The 24,950-nt window shown below is 38.8% G+C and overlaps 1 protein-coding gene across 2 annotated transcripts in view; it reads right to left on the reverse strand.

Annotated features, from left to right (window-relative positions):
* LOC133615071 (ethanolamine-phosphate cytidylyltransferase-like) overlaps positions 1–24,950 on the reverse strand; it is a 49,324-nt gene that overhangs the window by 8,608 nt on the left and 15,766 nt on the right. Inside the window, exons 2-11 of one of the 2 annotated variants that reach the window (XM_061973415.1) lie at positions 22,672–22,760; positions 15,318–15,479; positions 15,172–15,238; positions 6,559–6,643; positions 6,444–6,485; positions 6,059–6,206; positions 4,044–4,126; positions 3,276–3,353; positions 3,133–3,198; positions 2,993–3,058 (exon numbers count right to left, since the gene is read on the reverse strand). In XM_061973415.1, coding sequence (XP_061829399.1) covers positions 2,993–3,058; positions 3,133–3,198; positions 3,276–3,353; positions 4,044–4,126; positions 6,059–6,206; positions 6,444–6,485; positions 6,559–6,643; positions 15,172–15,238; positions 15,318–15,479; positions 22,672–22,760 — 886 coding nt within the window. The remainder of the gene's footprint in view (positions 1–2,992; positions 3,059–3,132; positions 3,199–3,275; positions 3,354–4,043; positions 4,127–6,058; positions 6,207–6,443; positions 6,486–6,558; positions 6,644–15,171; positions 15,239–15,317; positions 15,480–22,671; positions 22,761–24,950) is intronic. The other variant, XM_061973416.1, reaches the window with a different exon arrangement.

A 24,950-nucleotide genomic window follows, 5' to 3' on the forward strand; every position in this document is an offset into this window, starting at 1 on the left:
CAATGTTTGCTAGTGATACCAAGATTCAGTATATGCTGTTGACCCTTAATACTATTAAGGGTATTTTCTTATTTTCTTACCTACTCAGTGGCCTAGTGGTTAGAGTTTCCGCCCTGAGATCGGTAGGTTGTGAGTTCAAACCCTGGCCGAGTCATACCTAAGACTATAAAAATGGGACCCATTACCTCCATGCTTGGCACTCAGCATCAAGGGTTGGAATTGGGGGTTAAATCACCAAAAATGATTCCCGGGCGCGGCCATCGCTGCTGCCCACTGCTCCCCTCACCTCCCAGGGGGTGAACAAGGGGATGGGTCAAATGCAGAGGACAAATTTCACCACACCTAGTGTGTGTGTGACAATCATTGGTACTTTAACTTTAACTTAATGCTAACAAATATCACTAAAGACGTGATGATGTTGTCACCCATGTTGAATAAAGCACTTGGCTTTCCTGCACAACAACCAAGCGTTTAGTTTCTGTTTAAAAATCAACAACAAAAATACTGTGGATTGGACCAACAATCACAATATTTACTACTAAGACGTAACATGGAGTTGGTTTAATTGCACAACCAGGTCTTCGTAGTTACATTTAGGCATGGCAACCACAAAAGAACACAAATAATGTGATTTCTTATCCTTTCTTTATGTTTAGTTCTGCTCCCAAACACTAATAATTTAGTAGAGAAACACAGAAAGTTTCTCAAACAAATCAAATGTTCCAACACACATTTTACAAAGTGATGGCTGCAGACACGAGCATAATTCGATTGTATTACACAAAATAATGAAAGTGATATTTTTAAGAGCCATTTCCTTCGACACACTTCCGTTTTACCCTGACTTTATTACCTTTTTGAGCCACTTCTTTCGGGACTCCATGAAAGCTCTTTCCTATCTCTCGATTTGAACTATTGAACTACACCTGCTCAGTGGCCTAGTGGTTAGAGTGTCCACCCTGAGATCGGTAGGTCGTGAGTTCAAACCCCGGCCGAGTCAAACCAAAGACTATAAAAATGGGACCCATTACCTCCCTGCTTGGCACTCAGCATCAAGGGTTGGAATTGGGGGTTAAATCACCAAAAATTATTCCCGGGCGCGGCCACCGCTGCAGCCCACTGCTCCCCTCACCTCCCAGGGGGTGATCAAGGGTGATGGGTCAAATGCAGAGAGTAATTTCGCCACACCTAGTGTGTGTGTGACAATCATTGGTACTTTAACTTTAACTTTTATTGGAACACCCAAGAACAAAACAGCAATACGGCATTTTCTGCTCAAACTCTACACTCACTCTCACTTGTTTTAATGCTGCGCTCAAGCTGCTTGACCATCGTGTGAATTAAGCCGCGAAGAAGAAAAACGGACCTGACGTCATATGCAACCCAGCAATAGGTTGTATTCACTCACAAGACTTTTGAACAGAAGTAAACAAAGTGGTAGTCCACCAAACATAGTGTGAACTATCTGAGTACGCAGAAGGTTTAGAAATTACTGCTAAACGAAGATAAGTGCAAAAAAAATCAAACTATGCAATGGAATCCATCCCTATGTCTAGCATTAAAAGATTACAGTTGGTACAAAATGCGGCTGCTAGACTTTTGACAAGAACAAGAACGTTTGATCATATTAGGCCTATACTGGCTCACCTGCACTGGCTTCCTGTGCACTTAAGATGTGACTTAAAGGTTTTACTACGTACGTATAAAATACTACACGGTCTAGCTCCATCCTATCTTGCCGATTGTATTGTACCATATGTCCCGGCAAGAAATCTGCGTTCAAAGAACTCCGGCTTATTAGTGATTCCCAGAGCCCAAAAAAAGTCTGCGGGCTATAGAGCATTTTCTATTCGGGCTCCAGTACTCTGGAATGCCCTCCCGGTAACAGTTAGAGATGCTACCTCAGTCGAAGCATTTAAGTCCCCTCTTAAAACTAATTTGTATACTCTAGCCTTTAAATAGACCCCCTTTTTCGACCAGTTGATCTGCCGTTTCTTTTATTTTCCGCTCTGCCCCCCTCTCCCTTATGGAAAGGGGGACACAGGTCCGGTGGCCATGGATGAAGTGCTGGCTGTCCAGAGTCGGGACCCGGGGTGGACCGCTAGTCTGTGCATCGGTTGGGAACATCTCCGCTCGGGATGGTCTCCTGCTGGCCCCACTATGGACTGGACTCTCACTATTATGTTGGATCCACTATGGACTGGACTTTCACAAAAATATGCTAGACCCACTCGACGTCCATTGCATCTGGTCTCCCCTAGAGGGGGGGTCACCCACATCTGCGGTCCTCTCCAAGGTTTCTCATAGTCATTCACACATTGACATCCCACTGGGTTGTGTGTTTTTCCTTGCCCTTATGTGGGATCTGAACCGAGGATGTCGTTGTGGCTTGTACAGCCCTTTGAGACACTTGTGATTTAGGGCTATATAAATAAACATTGATTGATTGATTGATATTTGTTGAGTGATATCAAGGATTATCCGTTGGTCGGGTTCCCAGACATATCAAACTATCTGGTGCTCCAGACATCATTCTACACGACAAAACAGATGAAAACTTTGAAAAGCATGGAGGTCTACAACTTCTCCGTGTGTGGCTGGGTCAAGGATTTCGATATCAAGACTCTCCCGTATAAATCATGCATCGTTTTTGCTCGCATTGTTTTTTACCTCTCGAGGAACTCTTAAATTTTTTTTTATCCTTTTCCCGAATTGAACAGTTCCAACAGCCTAGCAAAATGCTGAAAGGCAAAATGCTGCCCAGAATGTTAAGACAACGGTCGTTCGATGGCCCACCACTTGAAGCCTCGCGTAGGTTTTGCCTCAGGTGAATACAACCTATTGGCAAGTTTAATATCTTGTTCAATGTCTTGTTCCTCGAGGTAATGTCTGCTGAAATTTGAGGGCTGTGCTTAATTTTGCGTCACATGGCACATAATCGTGGCTAAAACACATTTAGCCTAATAACATCGCTCCTCTTTGGATTTCTTACAGCGTACGGGTCAGATCCGTCCTTGTTCGGGTATATTTGCATCTTTCCGTGGCATACGAGGTCCACCTGTGGAACAAGCCACAGTCACTTGATTTAGTTTCAGGCAGACCTTCACAGTGTGGACTCTGATCCACGCGTACCTTCAAATGATCCAGCAGGTCTTTCGTGACGGCAAACGGAGCACCAATCACCACCTCGGAGACATACTAAAGAAAAAAAAAAGGATTTGAAGGAGGCCTGATATGCAAGTCAATTGTAGTCATGCACTTGTGTGGGAACGCACTCGGCAAGCCAGGACGCTGAGAGTTCGCTCGTGGACATTCATGATGGGGTAGTTCTTCCCTTTGTAGCGATTCACTTCCTGCCAAAGAAAAGCAAACAGGTGCTACACTCTGTACACTGCAAAAAGTCAGTGTTCAAAAACAAACAAAAAAAAATACAAAAATGAGGGGCATTTTATTTGAACTAAGCAAAATTATCTGCCAATAGAACAAGAACATTTGGCTTGTCAAGACTTTCCAAAACAAGTCAAATTAGCTCACCTCAATGAACCCAAAAATATCTTAAAATAAGTATATTCTCACTAATAACAACTGCACTTTTCTTGGTAGAAATAAAAGAGACCTTTTTGCTCAATATGTTGAAAACTATTCTTAAATTAAGTAAATGCTAGTGCCATTATCTTGACATAATGATATGCGCTCGGTATCATGATTTATTTTTTCATGCTTGAAATAAGAAATTATTACTTTAAAAAAGGTAGTTTTATACTTGATGACACATCTTTGCATCAGTTGATATTCTAGTTTCAAGCATGTTTTACTCAATATAGGTCATAACATCTCAGCAACAAGCTGTAATATCTTACTGAGATCAATTAGGACCAAAACCCTTAAAACAAGTAAAACACTCTAACATAAAATCTGCTTAGTGAGAAGAATGATCTTATCAGACAGAAAATAAGCAAATATTACCCTTATTTGAGATATTTAGTCTTACTTGGATTTCAGTTTTTGCAGTGTAAGCGTCTGTCAGAAGAATAAACACTCACTTGGTCGAAGTGCAGCCCAACCACGACGTACGGCTTCTCTGACTGCTTGTGCGCCGCCCGCAGGAAGTCCACGTGGCCAATGTCTGACAGGGGTCAAGGGTCACTTCGAGGGTGATCTTAGAGCACAGACGTACTAATGACCGCCGCATTTGTTTTATCCAACACTTTACGATTAATATTTTTCTATTACGTTTTATTAGATTTTTAAACGATACTTTTACATTGGTGGCTGCACTCCAAATAAAATTTGCTTCGGACCTCAATTTATCCTGGGCCTGTCGGCGCTGTAAACCACTAATGTAAACATAAGCTAGCCGTTGGTGTTCTTGTTCTACTTTTTGGTTTAAAAAATTTAACTTTGAGTAAGTTGCAAACAGTTTACTATTTTATTTTGCATTTTTGACTATGTTTGATAATATTTACAATACACTTTAATAAAGATTTGACATTATTTTGTCATGTATCTTACAAAACATAACTTCACTATGCATGGTTTCCCGCAGTGCTTTGTTGTTAAGGCGGCCGCCTTAACAACAAAGAGCCACCGCCTAAACTAAAGTCTTAACAAGCTGCTCTGCTTAGTTCTGCCTCTGTCAGTAGGTCTCTGCAGCACCAAGCATTGTCCCACCCACAGAATCATCTGATTGGTTACTTGCAGAGCGGTAACAGCCAATCAGCAGTGCGTATTCAGGGCGCATGTAACAGCCAATCAGCAGTGTGTATTCAGAGCACATGCAGTCAGTGCTCATGGCACAGGCAGAGAGGAGAGATGGTGGAGTGAGCAGAAAGGTGTTTAGCAGGTAAGCATAATGCAGCGGACTCTCCCCAAATTATAATAAACACTTCCAAGTCAACTACTAGAAACATCACTATGAGCCCGTTGACGTTCTAGAAACATAAGCGGCAGCTCAGCTCGCTCGCAGTCCTTGAGGGGAAGGTTAATTAACTTTTAGCGTAATGTTAGCTCACTGTGCGGTGTGTGTGTTACGGACAGCAAAGCCCTGTCTGTCTGAGAGAAAGACGAGCCTTATTGACCGACAACTAAGTTATTTCACTTTACCTTTTTCTGTGTTGATTGAGCTGTGTTGAAGCAGCAAAAAAGGACATTATGTTTCCTGAAACTGTCTCTGATAGTTGATATAATAACGTAACTGCATCATAAAGCCTACATGAACTCCATGGTGTTCAGGGATGAATAGTCTCTCCTATTAAAATTGTACTATTTTTTCAGCTATAGTTACATTATTCATTGGTAATGTAGCAGTCTAGTTTGGAATGGCAGGGTCCCTGCTGTCACATGTTGTTACAAATATAACATTTACATAATAAAAATCAACTACAGGCTTCCCAAATGCTGTAATAAATTAAGCATGATGAGTTGAGCATATGACAGCATGTGGCCCCACATATAACTCTTTTTTTCAAATGCTTATTGCAAACGCTTACTTACAGTAAGTCATTAATTTGACTTTGCAAGTCATTATTTTGACTTATTAAGTAATTATTTTGTCATTATTTTGACTTAGTAAATTACTAAGTCATAATAATTACGTACTTAGTATCTCAGGTAACTAGCATTGTTTTGTTTTTACTTTACGGAAAAAAAAACAACGAAATATATATCGTATATCACCATTCAGCAAATGGAGCGGAATACACAACCAAAGTTGTAGGCTTCTTCACGCGACAAAGCCGGCCTACTTCACTGCAGTCTGTAGTCTATTGCCCCCCAGCTGTGGTGGCAGCGACGAGGTGGAGACATGATGGTGACAGGCCGAGTTACACCGATCCTTACACCCACCCACCTACCCCCTTCCCCGGTCCTCTCCCCTCTGGAGAGTCACCACCAACTAACCACTAACACATTTTCTGGGGGAAACACTGCTATGAGTTACTACTATTGATTCATGAACCAAAATAATAATGCAAAAAGGAAAACTAGATCGGATTTAAATTAGGGTTGTGTGGGCTTTTAGGAGGTTTACCACTGATGATGTTTCTGCAGTAAAAGATACGGAAGAGGTCAAAGGACCCGGCCACGTAGATGATAGTGTCGCCAGGCTGTGGCTCCTGGCCTGAAGCGAACTGGATGATCTTTTGGGAGGTCTGCAGGAACTGAGATACCCCCGTCCAGGGACTGTGGTTCTTGTGGCCATTGGAGTCCTGTAATCCAAAACAGACACACCAGAGCACAAACACTGTAAGCTACTTTGACAACATCAGCAAAATGGCACCACCAAGTGGTGTGAGGAAGTGACATTTTCAATTATACTACATTCAATGGAGCAGTTAATTGATCTTCATGCGCATCCTTGGGAGATTTCCAAGGAAAAAAAACATGGTCTTTGACAAATCTGCTTACTATGATCAAACATGTTCCAGACAGGATTTGATACCGACCTTTCCAAAGTTGTCTGTGTGCTGCTGGTAGTCTGAATCATCCTTTGAGAGTTTAAAAGGAGACATTGAGGTTCATACTTTTAACCTGAATGCACACAAGAGTAAATGTACTCACAATGTTGCTGTAATGTGCTTTTGTCATGAGGAGCATCCTGCCAACCAGGTCGGTGGTTGAAACTCCCTGTGTTCTTTTACATTCTCTGTAACAACAACATGACATGTTCAAATGTTGAGCCAAAAAACAACCGCTCAATCTGTACAGTAGAAATTCTAATGTCTAAAACATCAGTTTCAAACTATTTGTCCAATTGGAAAGAATGGAAATAGAAATAATCAATTCCTGAGTCAAATTGTTGCCATCATAAAATCTTTATTGCAGGTAACACTTTAGGAATAGTGGCAATAATAATACATTGGTCATAAAATGTGGTCTGATCATCTGAATCACACAAATAATGTGTCTGCCTAAGCTTTTCATTATTACAATATGTAAACTTGTGACCAAAAGTAAATGAACCCTTGGATTTATTAACTTGTTGACCCTTTTTTTGGCAACAATAACCTCAACCAAACGATTAGACCTGCACAACGGTCAGGATGAATTTTCTTTATAAAACTGTTGCATTCAGCAAAATTCCTGCGAGGTCAAACGGGCATAGGTCCAGACTTCAGGCCAATACAGAGCACATATTTTCTTCTTCTACAACCATTCAGTGTCTGTGATTTTCTTCTGTGTTTTGGATCATTGTCCTGTTGCAACACTCGTCCTCTTTTCAGTTTTAACTGGGGATGTTACAATCAGGGTTTTATGCTACCGATTGCGATAGCGATCATCCATTAGTGAGATTGGCTGATACCAATACCCATCACATGTACAGTATTAACTATCCACCCATCCATTTTCTACCGCTTGTCCCTCTCAGGGTTGCGGTGGGTGCTGGGGCCTACCCCAGCTGCACTCGGGCGGAAGGTGGTGTACACCCTGGAGAAGTCGACGCCTCATCGCAGGGCCAACAAAGATAGACAGACAACATTCACACTCACATTCACACTATACATTTTTTAAGTTATTTACGGTGAGTGCTATTGACAGTTTATCAATATCAACACTACTAGTTCCTTATTCTCTTTTATTACATACAACTGATTGAGCAAAACAAAGTCAACACTACACAATAACTAAACAAAAGCAAAAACTATTAATTTAAATCCTTTGGTTTTTGCCCTCAAAGTCCTTCAGTGTTAAGGAAATTATTCCCTGAGTTTGTCAACATTACCAAAATGAACCCTAAAAAGATTTTGAGGAATTAAAATTAAAATATCATCCTGTAGTATATACAGTAGGGTCACTATAGGGGTGGAGTGGCTCAACTGGTAAAGCGGCCTTCCAGAGGGTTCCTGGTTTGATTCCAGCTTTCGCAGTCTTACTCACTGCTATTGTGTCCTTGGGCAAGACCCACCTTGGTCCTAGTGCCACCCACACTGGTATACTGTAGATGCAGCATGCTGCAATGTATGGGTTTCTCAATGTAAAGCGTTTTGAGACAATTGTATGAAAAAGTGCTGTATAAATAAAATTAATTCAGAATCCCTCTAATATCAATCATATATTGATATTACCCTTGGTATCGCTACCACCTACTGTATTTAAGGATTGATCCGCCCTCTTAAAATGTTGTGTACTGACTGCAACAATGCTGACACACCAACTGTTATATTATCTTCTCTCTAACTCTTATTAATATACTTGTTAATTTCCTGGTAACAACTGCTTACTTTCTGCAGCAACACTGCACATTTGCACTTCTTAAGCTTTACTAAGCACTTATTTCTTGGTGCTATTTAAAGTGATACTTAAGATACTAAGAAATGTAGTTAATTTGTTGAAATGGAGGTAATTATTATTTACTTGGAGGGGGCCTGCCACACTGAGTATGGAGATAAATAATTAGCTACTAGCCACTTGTCAGCCGGGGTACTAAAAATAAAGACAGTGTCCGCCAGAGGGAATCTGCGTTTATGACCGACAATGGGGACCACATACTTTTTCACGATACCGATCGGTGGCCGATCAATCAACACATCTCTAGTTGTAACTGTAGGTTCTTCAGCCAAATATTTCGCTAAAATTGTGAGCTAATTTTTTCATTGATGATAGCAAGTTGTCGAGGCCCTGCGGCAGCAAAGCATCCCCACACTATGATGCTGCATCCACCATACTTCATATTTGGGATAAGGTTTTGATGTTGGTGTGCTGTGACATTTTCCTTCCAAAGAATTAAACTTTGGTTTCAGCTGTCCACAGAATATTTTGCTATTAGGGATGTGTAACATCCAAGTGCTCTTTAACAAACTTCAAACGTACAGCAATGGGTGGTGTCCTCCCATTAACCCCATTCTAATTAAATGTAACAATAAACACATATTATAGAGTTGTCAACAAAGATGTGTCATTTCTGTAAGACTTTAGATGAGGCTTTTGGGTTCTTTATTATCTCACAACACAGCACACCACCATTAAAAAAACCTTATCCCAAATGTGGAGCATGGTGGAGGGAGCAACAGACGTTCCATGTATCTTGTTGAACCGCATTAGTTTTGGTCCAAAATGTACCGATTGCTGTGCACGTCTGATCTGCAACTACAGGAAACGTTTGTTTGAAAGTTATTGCCGCCAAAAAAGGGTCAAAAAGTTATCATAACCAACGGTTCACTTGCTAATTCCTCCCCATCTTGTGAACGTTTACATGTTATGCTGATAAAAATATGAAAACATATAATTGTATGTCGACTCGGTTAGTTTATTCTTGTGATTTAGATCAATTAATCAAACAAAGGTTATTATATAGCACTTTTCGTGCACAGGCACAAAACACGTACACTCACGTACACACACACAGCACATGAAGATTGAGGAAAAACACCACCTTTGTGGCGTCCATACTGGAAAATAAATAAAAATGAACAAAATCTAAAAAACATATTTTAAAATATATGTAAAAATAAAATATAAATGATAAATTATTAAATGAATGAAACAATAAAATAGTGGGAATATTAGAAGTGAAAATAACAATATATAAAATAGGAAATGATGATCAGTTAAAAAGCCTGATTTAAAAAAGAGTGCCTTTAAGCTTTTTTAAAAATTATCAACAGTCTCTGCAGTCTTGGGGGTCTTCGGCAAGCTGTTGCACAGGTGGGAGTTATAGTGGCTAAATGCACCGTGCACTGTATAAAAAACTCTTCACAATTTACGATAAAATACCGGCATCTGTGGTTGCAAGGAATTCACTGTAAAAAATATGGTCAGGATGTATAGGACATGATGGGGTTATACTTGTATAGCACTTCTCTACCTTTAAGGTACTCACAAAGCGCTTTGACACTATTTCCACATTCACCCATTCACACACACATTCACACACTGATGGCAGGAGCTGCCATGGAAGGCCCTAACCACAACCCATCAGGAACAAGGGTGAAGTGTCTTGCTCAAGGACACAACGGACGTGACTAGGATGGTAGAAGCTGGGGATTGAACCAGGAACCCTCAGGTTGCCCGCACGGCCACTCTCCCAACTGCGTCACGCCGTTCCCATTACGGTATGTTGATGATGAATTCATAAATTTTACAGTTGATAACTTTTTTTGCTTATGGTAAATTACTATGACAAAACTGATATATTGTTAATCTGTTTACTTAAAAACCTATAGAATTTATGGTAAAATACTGGCAGCTGTGGTGGCCAGGAATTCACCTTAATACCAATTAGGGCCAATTTTAGTGTTGCCAATCAGCTCATCCCCAGGTCCATGTCTTTGGAGGTGAGAAGAAGCCAAAGTACCCGGAGGGAACCCATGCAGTCACGAGGAGAACATGCAAACTCCACACAGAAAGATCCCTAGGCCGAGAACCGAACTCAGGACCTTCTCACTGTGAGGGATGAGCGTTAACCACTGCTTAACCGTGCTGCGCTTTCACCAATACTAGTATCTGCAAAATCCCTGTGTTTCCGAGACATGTGAGCGGTACATAAGGATTTTAACTTGAAAGTATTTGGACAACCTTTCACTGGACAACTCACAACATGGCCCAACATGTTCCTTCAAGTGAGCTGTTAAAAGTTAGCCTTAAATGCTACGTTTCTGTTAAATAGCTACTTGTAACAAGTTCCAACAGACTTAAACACACATTGTGGTTAATTTCGATTCTGTGTGCAAAGAGGCACAAAAATACAAGAAAACATGTTAGCCAAAAGTTAACTGGGCCAATGCTTTAACACAAACCCCTAAAACAGTTAGGGTATGCTGTAAATGTCAATGTATAACCTGAAAAATGAAGACAAAATAATAATACCATAAATACAAGTATTTGTTAAGGTGTGTAAATGCATTGTACAATTTGTCATTATTTTCACAGTAAAGTCATGTGTTGTCTACGTAATATAACCATAGTAATTTAGGTTATCTACTGTTTCTTGCTTTGCAGGAATCCACTGCATTTACTACTGCGATAAACTATTTTTGATTTTACGGTATTTTACTGTTGCTAATGATTGCTTGTCGTAATTTTTACAGTGCATGGGTCTTTGTTTTGGTATTTGGTAAAGCTAAAAGTTTGGTGCTAGAGGACCTTAGGATCCACCAGGGTTGATGTGGTAAAAGCAGGTCAAACAGATAAGAGATTTAAAAACGTCTAATAGAACTTTAAGATTTACTCTGAAGCGGACAGGGAGCCAATGCAGCAACTTTAAAACTGGTGTAATGTGGTCCCGCCCTCTGGTCCTCGTCAGGGTGGGTGCAGCTAAGTTTTGTAATAATTGTAGATTTACAATATTGGGAAGACCAGAGAGCATTACAATAGTTTAAGCAACAGGAAATAAAGCTTGCTGAGAGCGAAACAGGCTGATTCTAGTTACTGTATGCTCTTCCATCCATCCATCCATTTCCTACCGATTGTCCCTTTCAGTCTTAAGATGATTAAAAAAAGATTTCTGTAAAAGTTTTGATATGTGGGTGGAATAAAAGTCAGCTCAGTCAAAATTAAAGGCCAGATTTTTTTATGGATTGTGTCGGTTTTAATACCTGTAACTTTGGCTCTCAGTGGCTTTCAGGACCTGTAACTAAAACCTCTGTTTTGTCCCGGTTGAGCTGTAGGAAAGTCACTGCCATCCATGACTTGATGTCCAAAATGCAATTAAAAAGGGTATCTATTGGTCCCGTGTCATCAGGAGACACCTAATGACACCCCTAAGAGGCAGCATGTAAAGAGTGAAAATAATTAATGTAAAATTGAGCCTTGGGGAACCATACACCTACTTCTATGGGTTCCTGAGGAACATGTAGTCATACTTAAATAAAAACATCAGCCTCTGAGATAAGAGTGAAACCTGTTAAAAACAGTACCAGAGAGGCCGACTTGTCTAAGTTTATTCAATAAAATGTGCTGGTCTGCTGAATAAAAAGCAGCACTTAGATCCAGCAGAACCAACACTGTGAGTTTTCATTTCCATCTGTAACCTTAAAATCTTTGATTCTCTAAAATGTTATTAATATTTAAAAAGTAATTGACTTGGTTAAAAAACTGTTCTAAAATCTTACCTAAAAACTGTACAGTTAAGTTGGATATAGGTCGGTAGTTACAGTGCATCCTCGATTTACAAACTTAATGGTTTCTTGAAAATGGTTCGTAAACCGATAAGTTCATAAAGTGAGGCAGAGATCCCCGTAAGAATCAATGAAACATGAAAACTTGGTTCTAGCCTCAACAAAAGTCCCTATTTCATTAAAAACTGCACACTTTGAAGACACTATAATGTATACATACTACTGTACGGTATATATCTATATCTATATCTACAGTATAACTATAGCTCTCTCTATATATACAGTACAGGCCAAATGTTTGGACACACCTTCTCCTTCAATGCGTTTTCTATATTTTCATGACTATTGACATTGTAAATTGTCCCTGAAGGCATCAAAACTATGAATGAACACATGTGGAGTTATGTACTTAACAAAAACAGGTGAAATAACTGAAAACATGTTTTATATTCTAGTTTCTTCAAAATAGCCACCCTTTGCTCTGATTACTGCTTTGCACACTCTTGGCATTCTCTCGATGAGCTTCAAAAGGTAGTCACCTGAAATGGTTTTCACTTCACAGGTGTCATAGTTTGATGCCTTCAGTGACAATCTACAATGCAAATAGTCATGAAAATAAAGAAAACACATTGAAATAAGAAAGTGTGTCCAAACTTTTGGCCTGTACTGTATATGTATACATATATATATACAGCATGTTGCATACCAACAAAACAAGGTGGTAATGGCTCAACATCCATCCATCCATTTTCTACCGCTTGTCCCTTTCGGAGTCGCGGGGGGTGCTGGAGCCTATCTCAGCAATCTACATTTGATCCAAAAAACACAACAACATTACAGCAAGCTTAAATGTCAACACGCACACACACAAAAGTCTCGTTGGTGCGCTCCAAAACGTTAACAACCTTGTTGAACACTCTGGGAGTGACAAACACGCAGTGGCTTCACGTAGTCACCGTTAGTATTAGCACAATCTAGCAGTCTGAGGCGATCCTTCATTGATTTGTGTCCGAGTAGTGCCTTCTCTTTTGCTGTAACAAAAGTCCGCTGTGGCATATTTTTTCGGTCTTGTACCAATTAAAGACTTGCTGTTAGGGCTGGGCGATAAATCGAATATACGTACTCGATATATCGCGGGTTTGTCTCTGTGCGATATAGAAAATGACTATATCGTGAGTATTCGAGTATACGTTCTCACGCAGTTGCTTTTAGCTGCGGGCATTACACTGCATGCGTTTCCCACTCTTTCTTGTCTCTTCTTCTCACAGAGACATAAACAAGCGCACCTTCTTACATACGTCACGCGTGCAACGTCACACACCCTCTCCGAGCACAGAGGTAGCTATACGGGTAACATTAGCTGTGATGCTAACGGTGCGTTGCAAGTGGTAATACGAGAGAGAGAGACGGTGCGAATCTGTTAACAAATGGAGGAAGAATTAATTCCCAAGAAAAACAGCTTGGGGTCCATCGTCTGGCGGTGGTTTAGCTTCAAGCGGGAATATGTTGAACAATTATGCGGCAAAAGCGTTGCTACAAAAGTAGCAGCACTGCTAATTTGTAGCATCATTTGAAAAGTAACCCGCTAGAGAATGAAGAGTGCTTGAAACTGCATGTTAACATCTCCGTTTGGTGCAACGGCAACAAAATGCCGAAGCAACAATTTCCAGATTAACACCGTCTGAAAAAAAAATCAACAACAGAAGGAGATAATGTCCGCAGGAACCTACCACAGAACGAAGGACATACACTGTTGGATTTCCTATTATGCAGCTCATTTTTATTTGACAGTTATTGAAATATCTTGTGTGACATCATGCACTTTATTTGTTTTTAACTATTGTAGTGGCGTTCTGTATAAAAATAAAAAGTGCACTTTAATTTAGTGTTGTTTTGATATGTCATCTTAGTGTTTTTTTTGTTTTGTTTTTTTATAAATGTTGATTTCTATTTACTGTTTTAATTGTTTTTTCCCTTTAAAATCGTTTTTAATCAAATGTATTTTTATATTGGTTCTAGATTTATTTATTTTTTGTTTTTATTCAGTCATTGGTGGAGCTAAGGATAATATTTGATTTATTTTTTTAAATATTGTTTTTAATATTGTTTTTAATATTATTTTTGATATTGTTTTTAATATTGTTGTGCAGCACTTTGGAAACATTTTTGTTGTTTAAATGTGCTATATAAATAAAGTGGATTGGATTGAAGTGGATAGTGACATCATGCACAAAAATGCACTAATAGCTTGTTTAAAAATGTCTCTGACAATCTTGCACGTTCTGTTTTGAAATGACATGAATCTTTGTGCCACTGCTTAATAACTGTTTAATAAATACACTTTTGGTCAATTGACTTAGTTGTGATTTCCCTCTCTGCATGAAAGTTTAAAAGGAGCATATATTAATGCAGTATGAACAAGAATGTTTTAATGTAGACACATAAAATCATCATACTGGTGTGATTATATGCATCAAGTGTTCATTCAAGGCTAAGGCAAAATATTGAGATACATACCGTGTATCGTGACATGGCCCAAAAATATCGAGATATTAATAAAAGGCCTACTTGTTGTGAAAAAAAAATCCTAGCAGTTGTCTCACAAATGGTTTACAGTGAGACTGTGAGAGTTTGGACACTTTTAAACGTTTCTGATCACATAAAGTGATCTCTAAAACAGGCTGATACAGCTCAAGGTATGACAATTGTGGAAATACACACGTCAGAAGCGCTGTGTACAGGAAGTGATGTCATCAAAATGGCAGCCCCCGAAAGCTTCAAGTGACATGCGAAATTAATGAATGAATGAAGCGTTTGCACGCCGAGACATAGTTCGCCCACAGACGCACATTTGGCGTGATGTAAAGGTTTGTAAACCGATAAGGTCGCAAGTAGAGGCGTTTGTAAATCGAGGTTCCACTGTATTATGAAGATCAGACCACATTTTATGACCAATGTTTGCTTAAATTTTACTCTCTCCTCCCACTTAAATATTTTAAATTTTTTACTGTTATACAAATGTAAAAAGAGGTTAACCACTGTCAAAAACCGACATCTCCCTGGCATTTTCCAATTTAGATGTTCCAGTGAATAAACATAATCGAAAAAGGGGCCTGACCTGTAGCGTCCTGACTTTTTAACTTCCTCGTACGTGTCCCTGCCGTCGACTGTCAGTGTTAAGTCGTCTGAAAACAAAACATTAGCAGAAATAAGAACGTTTGCCTTTTAGACGCGGAAAGAGACAAGGCCACGGCGGACGCGTACCTCCGTGCACACAGAAGTCGCAGTTGTACTTGTCCATCGTCTCCAGGGTGGTGACGTACGGCGCTTCCTCCACCACCTCGTCCACCCATTTGATGGACCTCACCATCTTGTAGCGCTCTTCCTGAGTGAAAACAGGGGCGCCCTTGTGCTTTGTGATCTCACCTGGATGAATCAAACACAGAAAATATAACAATCCTAAATACACCATCTGTACTCATCAATGTGCCTACATTGAGTCACTGCCCTGTGTGGGATGGCCCCAATGACTATGACAGCAAATAATAATAATAATTAACAATTTTATCAAAACCTTCTTCCACCGGCCAATCTACGTTAGTGGAAATTTACTTTTTGCGTAAAACTCGCTCGCTAACTAAGAAATTTGACTTTTTGTGATGAAGATTTCTTTCTATTTCTGAGAAGTTGTACGGTAACATTTTTCAGCGTGCATCTTTAGTCAATTTCAAACTTGCAAAATATGTCCTGCCTTCCTTGGTCCATGCCCTAACCTGTTACAAAATGTTATGGAAACTGGGTGGAATTTTTTTGCACACAAGTGAAAGTTTGCTGACCAACAAACATCCTATTTTGTAATGCTTACAGAATTATCTGGTCCCAAAATGCTCCTTCTTCAGTCTTTGCTGCCTTGTGCAAATTGATCAAAGTAACTAAATAACTTAATCAAAAAACAAATGTATACCATAAATGCTCCAATTAATGCCTTCATTTAGTTAAATGGGTCATAATGTGATTTGTTTTCTACATTTAAAACACTTCCTTGTAGTCTACATAACATGCATAACATGTGGTTACTTGCCAAAATGTTAGATTGTGTATAGATAATGTTTTACGGGCCATCTTCAAGCTGCTTTCAGACCGTCTCTTCTGGATGCGCCGTTTTGGAGGCGGTCTTATTTGCATGGCTCCACTTCAACAGCGTCTTCTAGTTTTTAGTTCTTCCATAGCGAGTCTACTTACAGAAAAAGTTTACTATACATTGCTTTGTGATACAAATAGCAACGGCGGAGGATGCATGTGCATGTACAAACCCCGTTTCCATATGAGTTGAGAAATTGTTAGCTGTAAATATAAACGGAATACAATGATTTTCAAATCCTTTTCAACCCATATTCAATTGAATATGCTACAAAGACAAGATATTTGATGTTCAAACTCATAAACTTTTTTTTTTTTTTGCAAATAATAATTAACTTAGAATTTAATGGCTGCAACACGTGCCAAAGTAGTTGGGAAAGGGCATGTTCACCACTGTGTTACATGGCCTTTCCTTTTAACAACACTCAGTAAACGTTTGGGAACTGAGGAGACACATTTTTTAAGCTTCTCAGGTGGAATTATTTCCCATTCTTGCTTGATGTACAGCTTAAGTTGTTCAACAGTCCGGGGGTCTCCGTTGTGGTATTTTAGGCTTCATAATGTGCCACACATTTTCAATGGGAGACAGGTCTGGACTACAGGCAGGCCAGTCTAGTACCCGCACTCTTTTACTATGAAGCCACGTTGATGTAACACGTGGCTTGGCATTGTCTTGCTGAAATAAGCAGGGGCGTCCATGGTAACGTTGCTTGGATGGCAACATATGTTGCTCCAAAACCTGTATGTACCTTTCAGCATTAATGGTGCCTTCACAGATGTGTAAGTTACCCATGTCTTGGGCACTAATACACCCCCATACCATCACAGATGCTGGCTTTTCAACTTTGCGCCTATAACAATCCGGATGGTTCTTTTCCTCTTTGGTCCGGAGGACACGACGTCCAGTTTCCAAAAACAATTTAAAATGTGGACTCGTCAGACCACAGAACACTTTTCCACTTTGTATTAGTCCATCTTAGACGAGCTCAGGCCCAGCGAAGCTGACGGCGTTTCTGGGTGTTGTTGATAAACGGTTTTCGCCTTGCATAGGAGAGTTTTAACTTGCACTTACAGATGTAGCGACCAACTGTAGTTACTGACAGTGGGTTTCTGAAGTGTTCCTGAGCCCATGTGGTGATATCCTTTACACACTGATGTCGCTTGTTGATGCAGTACAGTCTGAGGGATCGAAAGTCACAGGCTTAGCTGCTTACGTGCAGTGATTTCTCCAGATTCTCTGAACCATTTGATGATATTACGGACCGTAGATGGTGAAATCCCTAAATTCCTTGCAGGTTGAGAAAGGTTTTTCTTAAACTGTTCAACAATTTGCTCACGCATTTGTTGACAAAGTGGTGACCCTCGCCCCATCCTTGTTTGTGAATGACTGAGCATGTCATGGAATCTACTTTTATACCCAATCATGGCACCCACCTGTTCCCAATTTGCCTGTTCACCTGTGGGATGTTCCAAATAAGTGTTTGAATAGCATTCCTCAACTTTATCAGTATTTATTGCCACATTTCCCAACTTCTTTGTCACGTGTTGCTGGCATCAAATTCTAAAGTTAATGATTATTTGCAAAAAAAAAAAAAATGTTTATCAGTTTGAACATCAAATATGTTGTCTTTGTAGCATATTCAACTGAATATGGGTTGAAAATGATTTGCAAATCATTGTATTCCGTTTATATTTACATCTAACACAATTTCCCAACTCATATGGAAACGGGGTTTGTATGAGCCAGTCTGCCCCACAACAAGAGGATAGAGAAAAAGAAGGAGCTTATTGACTACAATATCGGACTACAATGGCGGACGTACGCAAAGCGCTTTGGGTATATCTCTACCATATATGGATAATCCGTTGCCGTCACAAATGGCAAAAACGTCAACAATGGGCTAAATTGTTTCGTTTTCCAAAAGTATGACGGCAAGATTGTTTTATAGATATCTTTGCAATGCCTCCATGGTTTTATCTTTTTGGGACTTATGCAGATCCCAAATACACAAAAGCTGGTACCAATAGGTAAAAAAGGTTTTGCCTAACAGTTAAAGTTAAAGTACCAATGATTGTCACACACACACTAGGTGTGGTGAAATGTGTCCTCTGCATTTGACCCATCCTCTTGTTCACCCCCTGGGAGGTGAGGGGAGCAGTGAGCAGCAGCGGTTCCCGATTTTTTATTGATCTCTCTGAAGCTTTAGAAACCGTAGACAATGCTATTTTAAAACAGGTTGTTTCTCATTGGACTGTCAGAACATACGGTCGCTTTAAAAAAAAAATTAATTAGAAAACAGGACCCAGTGTATTAAATACTAGGGCGTTTGTTCAGAATTTGTCACTGTTCATAAGGGAGTGCCTCAGGGATATGTTTGGGGCCCCTCTTATTTATCTTGTACATCAATGATCTCAAACAACATTTCTCTGATGCTAATATGCATTTTTATGCTGACGGTACAATTATTTATTGCTTCGGATCATCTCTTGAAGAGGCTGTGAATTACCTGCAGAAAGCCTTTTTGCAGTGAAGAATTCTGTCATTTACTTCAAACTGGTTCTCAATGCTGACAAGACAAAACTTTTGCTGTTTTCCAATTGTGGGACGGTGCCTCAAACTCCCCAGGTAGAGTCCACTTTTGAAGGAAATATCATGGAAGTGGTGCATGAATAAAAATACCTTGGTATTTTAATTGATGACGCCCTCATTTTTAAACCTATTATAGAAACACTGGTGAAGACACTAAAACTTAAATTGAAGTTTTTCTTCCAGAATCAGAGATGTTTTTCTTTTGTTGCAAAAGCGCCTTGTTTCTGCCACATTTTTATCTGTGCTAGATTATGGTGATCTTTTTTTATATGAATGCTACTCGTTCCTGTCTCCAGATGGTTGACTCTGTTTACCATGCTTCTTTGAGGTTCATCACAAACTGTAGAGCCATGACACACCACTGTGACTTGTACTCTCGACTGGGATGGCCTTCTCTGTCCACTAGAAGACAGTGTCATTGGTACACTTTTATTTACAAAGCTCTTGTGGTACTATTACCCTCTTAAATCTGTACATTGATTACACACAGATATACGGACTCTTATGCTCTGAGATCCAACAATCGGCTGTTGCTCTCTGTCCCTTTTTCTAGCACTGAGCTGAGGAATAAAGCTTTTGTCTATGCAGCTCCTTGTGCTTGGAACATGTTACAAAGAGACTGGAATCTGAGTGACATTTTATCCTTAAATCAGTGGTTCTTAACCTGGGTTCGATCGAACCCTAGGGGTTCGGTGAGTCGGGCTCAGGGTTTCGGCGGAGGTCAAAACACACCCGACTCATCGTGTAAATAAAAACTTCTCCCTATCGACGTATTACGGATACGGCTACAGCAGAAGTCACACTGATTTGCAGGTGTGTAATTTGTTGTGAGTTTATGCACTGTGTTGGTTTTGTTCTTTGAACAAGGTGATGTTCATGCACGGTTCATTTTGTGCACCAGTAAAAAAACATGGTAACACTTTAGTATGGGGAACATATTCACCATTAATTAGTTGCTTATTAACATGCAAATTAGTAACATATTGGCTCTTAACTAGTCATTATTAAGTACATATTAATGCTTTATTCAGCATGACCTTATTATAACCCTAACCCTAACTAAATAAATCTAAATTAAGTATTTGTTACTTAGAATATGTTCCCCATACTAAAGTGTTACCAAAAATATATAACTTTGTCTTGAATTTGAAAAAAACCAACATTTTATTTTTCACTAAAGAAGGGTTCGGTGAATGCGCATATGAAACTGGTGGGGTTCGGTACCTCCAACAAGGTTAAGAACCACTGCCTTTAAATACTTTCAAATCTAAACTTAGAGCATTTGAAGCAGCCTCAGTAACTGTAACGGTTTTACGTAAAGTCCATCCTGTCATTTTAATGTGTAATGTGAATGAACTATTACCCTGTACATTGATTACACACAGATATACGGACTCTTATGCTCTGAGATCCAACAATCGGCTGTTGCTCTCTGTCCTTTTTTCTAGCACTGAGCTGAGGAATTAAGCTTTTGTCTATGCAGCTCCTTGTGCTTGGAACATGTTACAAAGAGACTGGAAGCTGAGTGACATTTTATCCTTAAATCAGTGGTTCTTAACCTGGGTTCGATCGAACCCTAGGGGTTCGGTGAGTCGGGCTCAGGGGTTCGGCGGAGTGTAACTTTGCTGCCTCTTGGTCAGGACTCCCTTGAAAAATAGTTTTTTAATCTCAATGGGATTTTTTTCCTGATTAAATAAACGTTAAATAAAAAAATTTAAAAAACTGCCACGGTTACATCGTTGCCAGGTATGTGGTCTACAAAACCAAATAACAGCATTGGTGTTTTCAGCTGTGGCTGTAAGCGACCTCCTGGTGTACTTTTAACTCCTCAAAACGGCAGCCCAGATAGCACAAAAAATTTGATTCAATGTTGAATTTTGGTCAGATTGTTACTTTTGGTTGAGGTTAAAAAATCTATGTTGATTTAATGCTTAATTACAAGTACCATTTCAATTTTTGAAATACTGTTGTTGAATCAATTAATTTTCAATGTTGAAATACCCTACATGGGACTTGAGTTTTAAATCCGATATTAGGCTTGACTAAAAAGAAGAAGGATTGACTTCACTCAAGTGAAAAAAAAAGAGGTATTTTGTTTGAAATTTAGATACCATCACATAGGCTGTTAGTAATAGTGACTGTGATGTCACTGTCACTGAACGCTGGCTCCCACACCTGTCCCCGATTGGCAACCGGGACACACCTGTTCCTGGTTGCCAATCAGGCTCCGATATATCATTGTACCTTGTCCAAGGTTGTTCGCTGTTCTCAGTTATGTTAGCTTTGTTAATTGTGCACTTTCTAGCTGCACTATACTTGCCCCTATGCACTTTCGAGCTGCACTGACCTAGGTTGATATTAAATATCATATACTTGCATTCCGTCTGCCGTTCTCTGCATCCTTGGAGTCACGCTGCAAGATACGCTTCCCGATCGTTACAGACACTGACAAGTAGACTACTTTGGCATGCTCCTTGTTGAACGATACAATAAATAGCAGGAGTGTCAAGAAAAATAGATTTTCCGATTCATTGTGATTCTTATTTGTAACGTCGATTTTAAAAATATAAAAATTCTTTTTTTTTGTTTTGTTTTGTTTTTTCCAGCCACTCAGGCAAATCATATTGTTGATGTAGATGCCCATATCTGCTGTACAGATTTACTTTAGAAAAGAGAAGTGTATAAATAAGGCAACTCTTGTTGCCTTATTTGTTGGGCTGCAACTAACGATTAATTTGATAATCGATTAATCTGTCGATTATTACTTCGATTAATCAATTAATAATCGGATAAAAGAGACAAACTACATTTCTATCCTTTCCAATATTTTATTGGAAAAAACAGCATACTGGCACCATACTTATTTTGATTATTGTTTCTCAGCTGTTTGTACATGTTGCAGTTTATAAATAAAGGTTTATTAAAAAAATAAAAAATTTAAATTAAAATTATAAATAAATTTTTTTTTAAATTGCCTCTGTGCATGCGCATAGCATAGATCCAACGAATCAATGACTAAATTAATCGCCAACTATTTTTATAATTGATTTTAAACGATTTAATCGATTAGTTGTTGCAGCCCTACTTATTTGTATTTGACTTTATTAAATGTTTGGGAAGCATTTTATTAAACAAAACCTCAAGTAATATAGAAATTGATCAGAGCTGTTTATCTATTTTATGGAGGGATGTAGTTAATCGTAAAACTTTTGGGAATTTAACGTTACTTCAATGTTGATCATAGCGAGCACCGTCAATGTTCTTTTTAATGTCAGACATCAGTATTTATCTCAACATTGATGCCTGACCAAATCTCAATGTTGATTCAATGACCTTTTGCTATCTGGGAGTAGCTGAAATAAATGTCTCACAAACGGTCATTATCCAGCAACGTTAGGTTGTGGTGTGAAACTCGTCTGTGTTACCCGAGACCAAGGGCCTTTACATTTAGTATCATTAAAAATATATACAGTAATCACTTGTTGATTGCTGTTAATTGGTTCCGGACATGACCATTTTCATAGCCACAGCTAAATACATGACATGAAATAACACACTTTAATCACCTATACACTCCTAATCCAATATAGTAATGCTGGCTGAGGCTGAGCCAATCAGTGGCCACGATCCTGAATAGCATGCACTTATTTGTTTGGTATCATTTAGTGGCCAATACTACTGTAGTATTGATATGTTTAGTTCATTTAGTGATGTCTATGCTTGAAAATGCCTAATTTAGAGCAAAAAATATGCTAAAAAATATTATCCTAAAAAAATCCACAACGAGGTGTATACAGGGACGACTGTAACCAATAAAATCTAACAATGTTGTGAAGCCACGATATAGACAAAGAAACATTCACATGGATGGTGTTGACTGAGCCTTACTGTCAGTGTGCACGCCCACAATGAGGTAATCACCCATGGCCTTGGCCTGGCGCAGCTGGTTGGAATGACCGTAGTGGACCATGTCGTAGCTGGGAGACAACACACAAAGTCACTTGACTGTCGGGAAACATCAACAAAAGCTATTGGCATGCCTGCTCCAAGGTGTATGTGTTTGTGTACAGTTACACAACAGTGTACAATCCCATTTAACATGTCAAAACTCTTTAAATATGGTTGGAATTCGATGCGCTTGTGCAGCGTTATGTTGCATCTTGAAGAAACTCCAGTACTTTTTGAAACTGTATTGTACCTTTTAGTCATTAGCAGAGCAGAACGTATACTGACTTACTGACTAAACCACATCATTTTATGTGAAAAACCTGGAAATAATATGCGTCAATAAAGTACTTTATCTTTATTTACAAATGTATAATTGTGCTGCATGCAGTTGCATATCTTTTTAACTTTAATAGTATCTAATAATAACAAATATGTTAGAATACATTACAGAAAATGAAATAAAATTTAAATAAATACTTAAATATCTACTTGACCTATATTATCCATTAAATTGTACACTATAACAATGACAATAGATTCTACAGTAAAAAACACACCGTACATTTTACGGTAAAATTCTGGCAACGAATGCACCAGTTTTTTACTGCAAATGCTACAGATTTTTTTTTACAGTGTATGTAAAAAATATATATATAATAATAAAATGCGTAGGCGATTATGAACATTTTTAATGAGACAACTTTATTCAAATATTATTCAGTTGCAAGCGGTGGAGGGAAGTCTAATAAAATGTGTAAATAAAAAATACATGCACTGTAAATTTAACAACATTAACCATCATTATACTTTAAATTGTGGTCTATAAGCCACAACTCTTCCTATATTTTGAACTCATAGGTTTATAAAACGGTGCGGCTAATTTATGGATTATTCTTCGCTAACGGCCATAATGTTTTGTGTTCAATAGCTTTCACTAAACCCAAGCAAATACACTGAAATGGTGTGTTATTGTTTGTGTTATGGGGCCATCTTTTGGATGAGTTCACTCACTTCCGGTGTTGCAGGTTGAAAATGTACTTCCTGTTTTTTCTGCAAGCATTTTTATCATCTTTAGAATCCTTAAAAAAAGACGTGTGTTCTTGCCTCTCATAAGGACTGTGAACAAAGTTCCAAAAAAAGTGCAGTTCCCATTTGATGCCTTGAAGCAGAAGTAAAACCATCCATAGCATTCCTACTGGTATGGATTCTTAATTTATCACTCCAAGCAACGTTTGTAAGTTTTACAATTTATCGAAAGCAATACTTACTTACTAAACCGTCCCATTTGTGATGTCTGTAGGAGTGTTTTAATGCATATTTGTATGTGCTATCGTAATGTAATCAAGCGAGCGTCGTAAGCATTAGCTCTTATGCTAACATGTTTACGAGTGTCTGTGTTAGTATTATGACCTTACAATGGCATTATTTTTTAATTGTTTCAGTTTCACAAATTCCTTAGTAAACTCACCAAAACGTCACCATGGAGTTATTGAGTCTGTTTAGCTGATTGGAAAGCTAGCTTCCACAGCAAGTGGGTCCATGACCATGACTTCTGTTTTGTTTGCTCAGCCCTTTTACTGCCACGTTACAGGCCCCGTTTGGAAACAATTGCACATAAACATTTACAAAATCTTTCTGTATAATTGGCTTATTTCACATCATATATATCTGCGGCTTATAGTCTGGTGCTGCTAATACATGTAGAATATTCTTTCTTCTATCACTTAGTGGGTGCGGCTTATATACCGGTGCGCTCTATTGTCCGTAAAATACGGTGATCCCATTTCCTTTGGTTCGTTTTTTTTGGTTTGATTGGTTAAATTTGCATGAATTTATCGTGATGTTGCAAATTCCTAGAAGGACTGAAAACCATGGCTATTATTACATACTGTAACTTATTAATGTGCTCATGTGGCCTTAAAATTCTGAACACATCCCTCAGGCCATATTAACATAGTGACACGAGTTATTGAATAAAAGACGGGGAGTTTTGCAGAAAATGACCAACTTTATATATTTTTAATGAATTTAATACAATTATTCAGCCATGTAGGTTGTTTACAAAATAATTGATTGTTATAGTTAACCTCTCTGTTTCCCGAAAAAAAAAAGTATGACAATAATTAGATGAGCAACAAAAATGTGAAACTTGTGAGATTAGAAATTTGAAATGGAAGGTTAGCAATGCATAACCGAAAAGCATTCACTTGCTGTTATTA

Source organism: Nerophis lumbriciformis, linkage group LG22, assembly GCF_033978685.3.
Source record: "Nerophis lumbriciformis linkage group LG22, RoL_Nlum_v2.1, whole genome shotgun sequence".
NCBI classification, from domain to species: Eukaryota; Metazoa; Chordata; class Actinopteri; order Syngnathiformes; family Syngnathidae; genus Nerophis; species Nerophis lumbriciformis.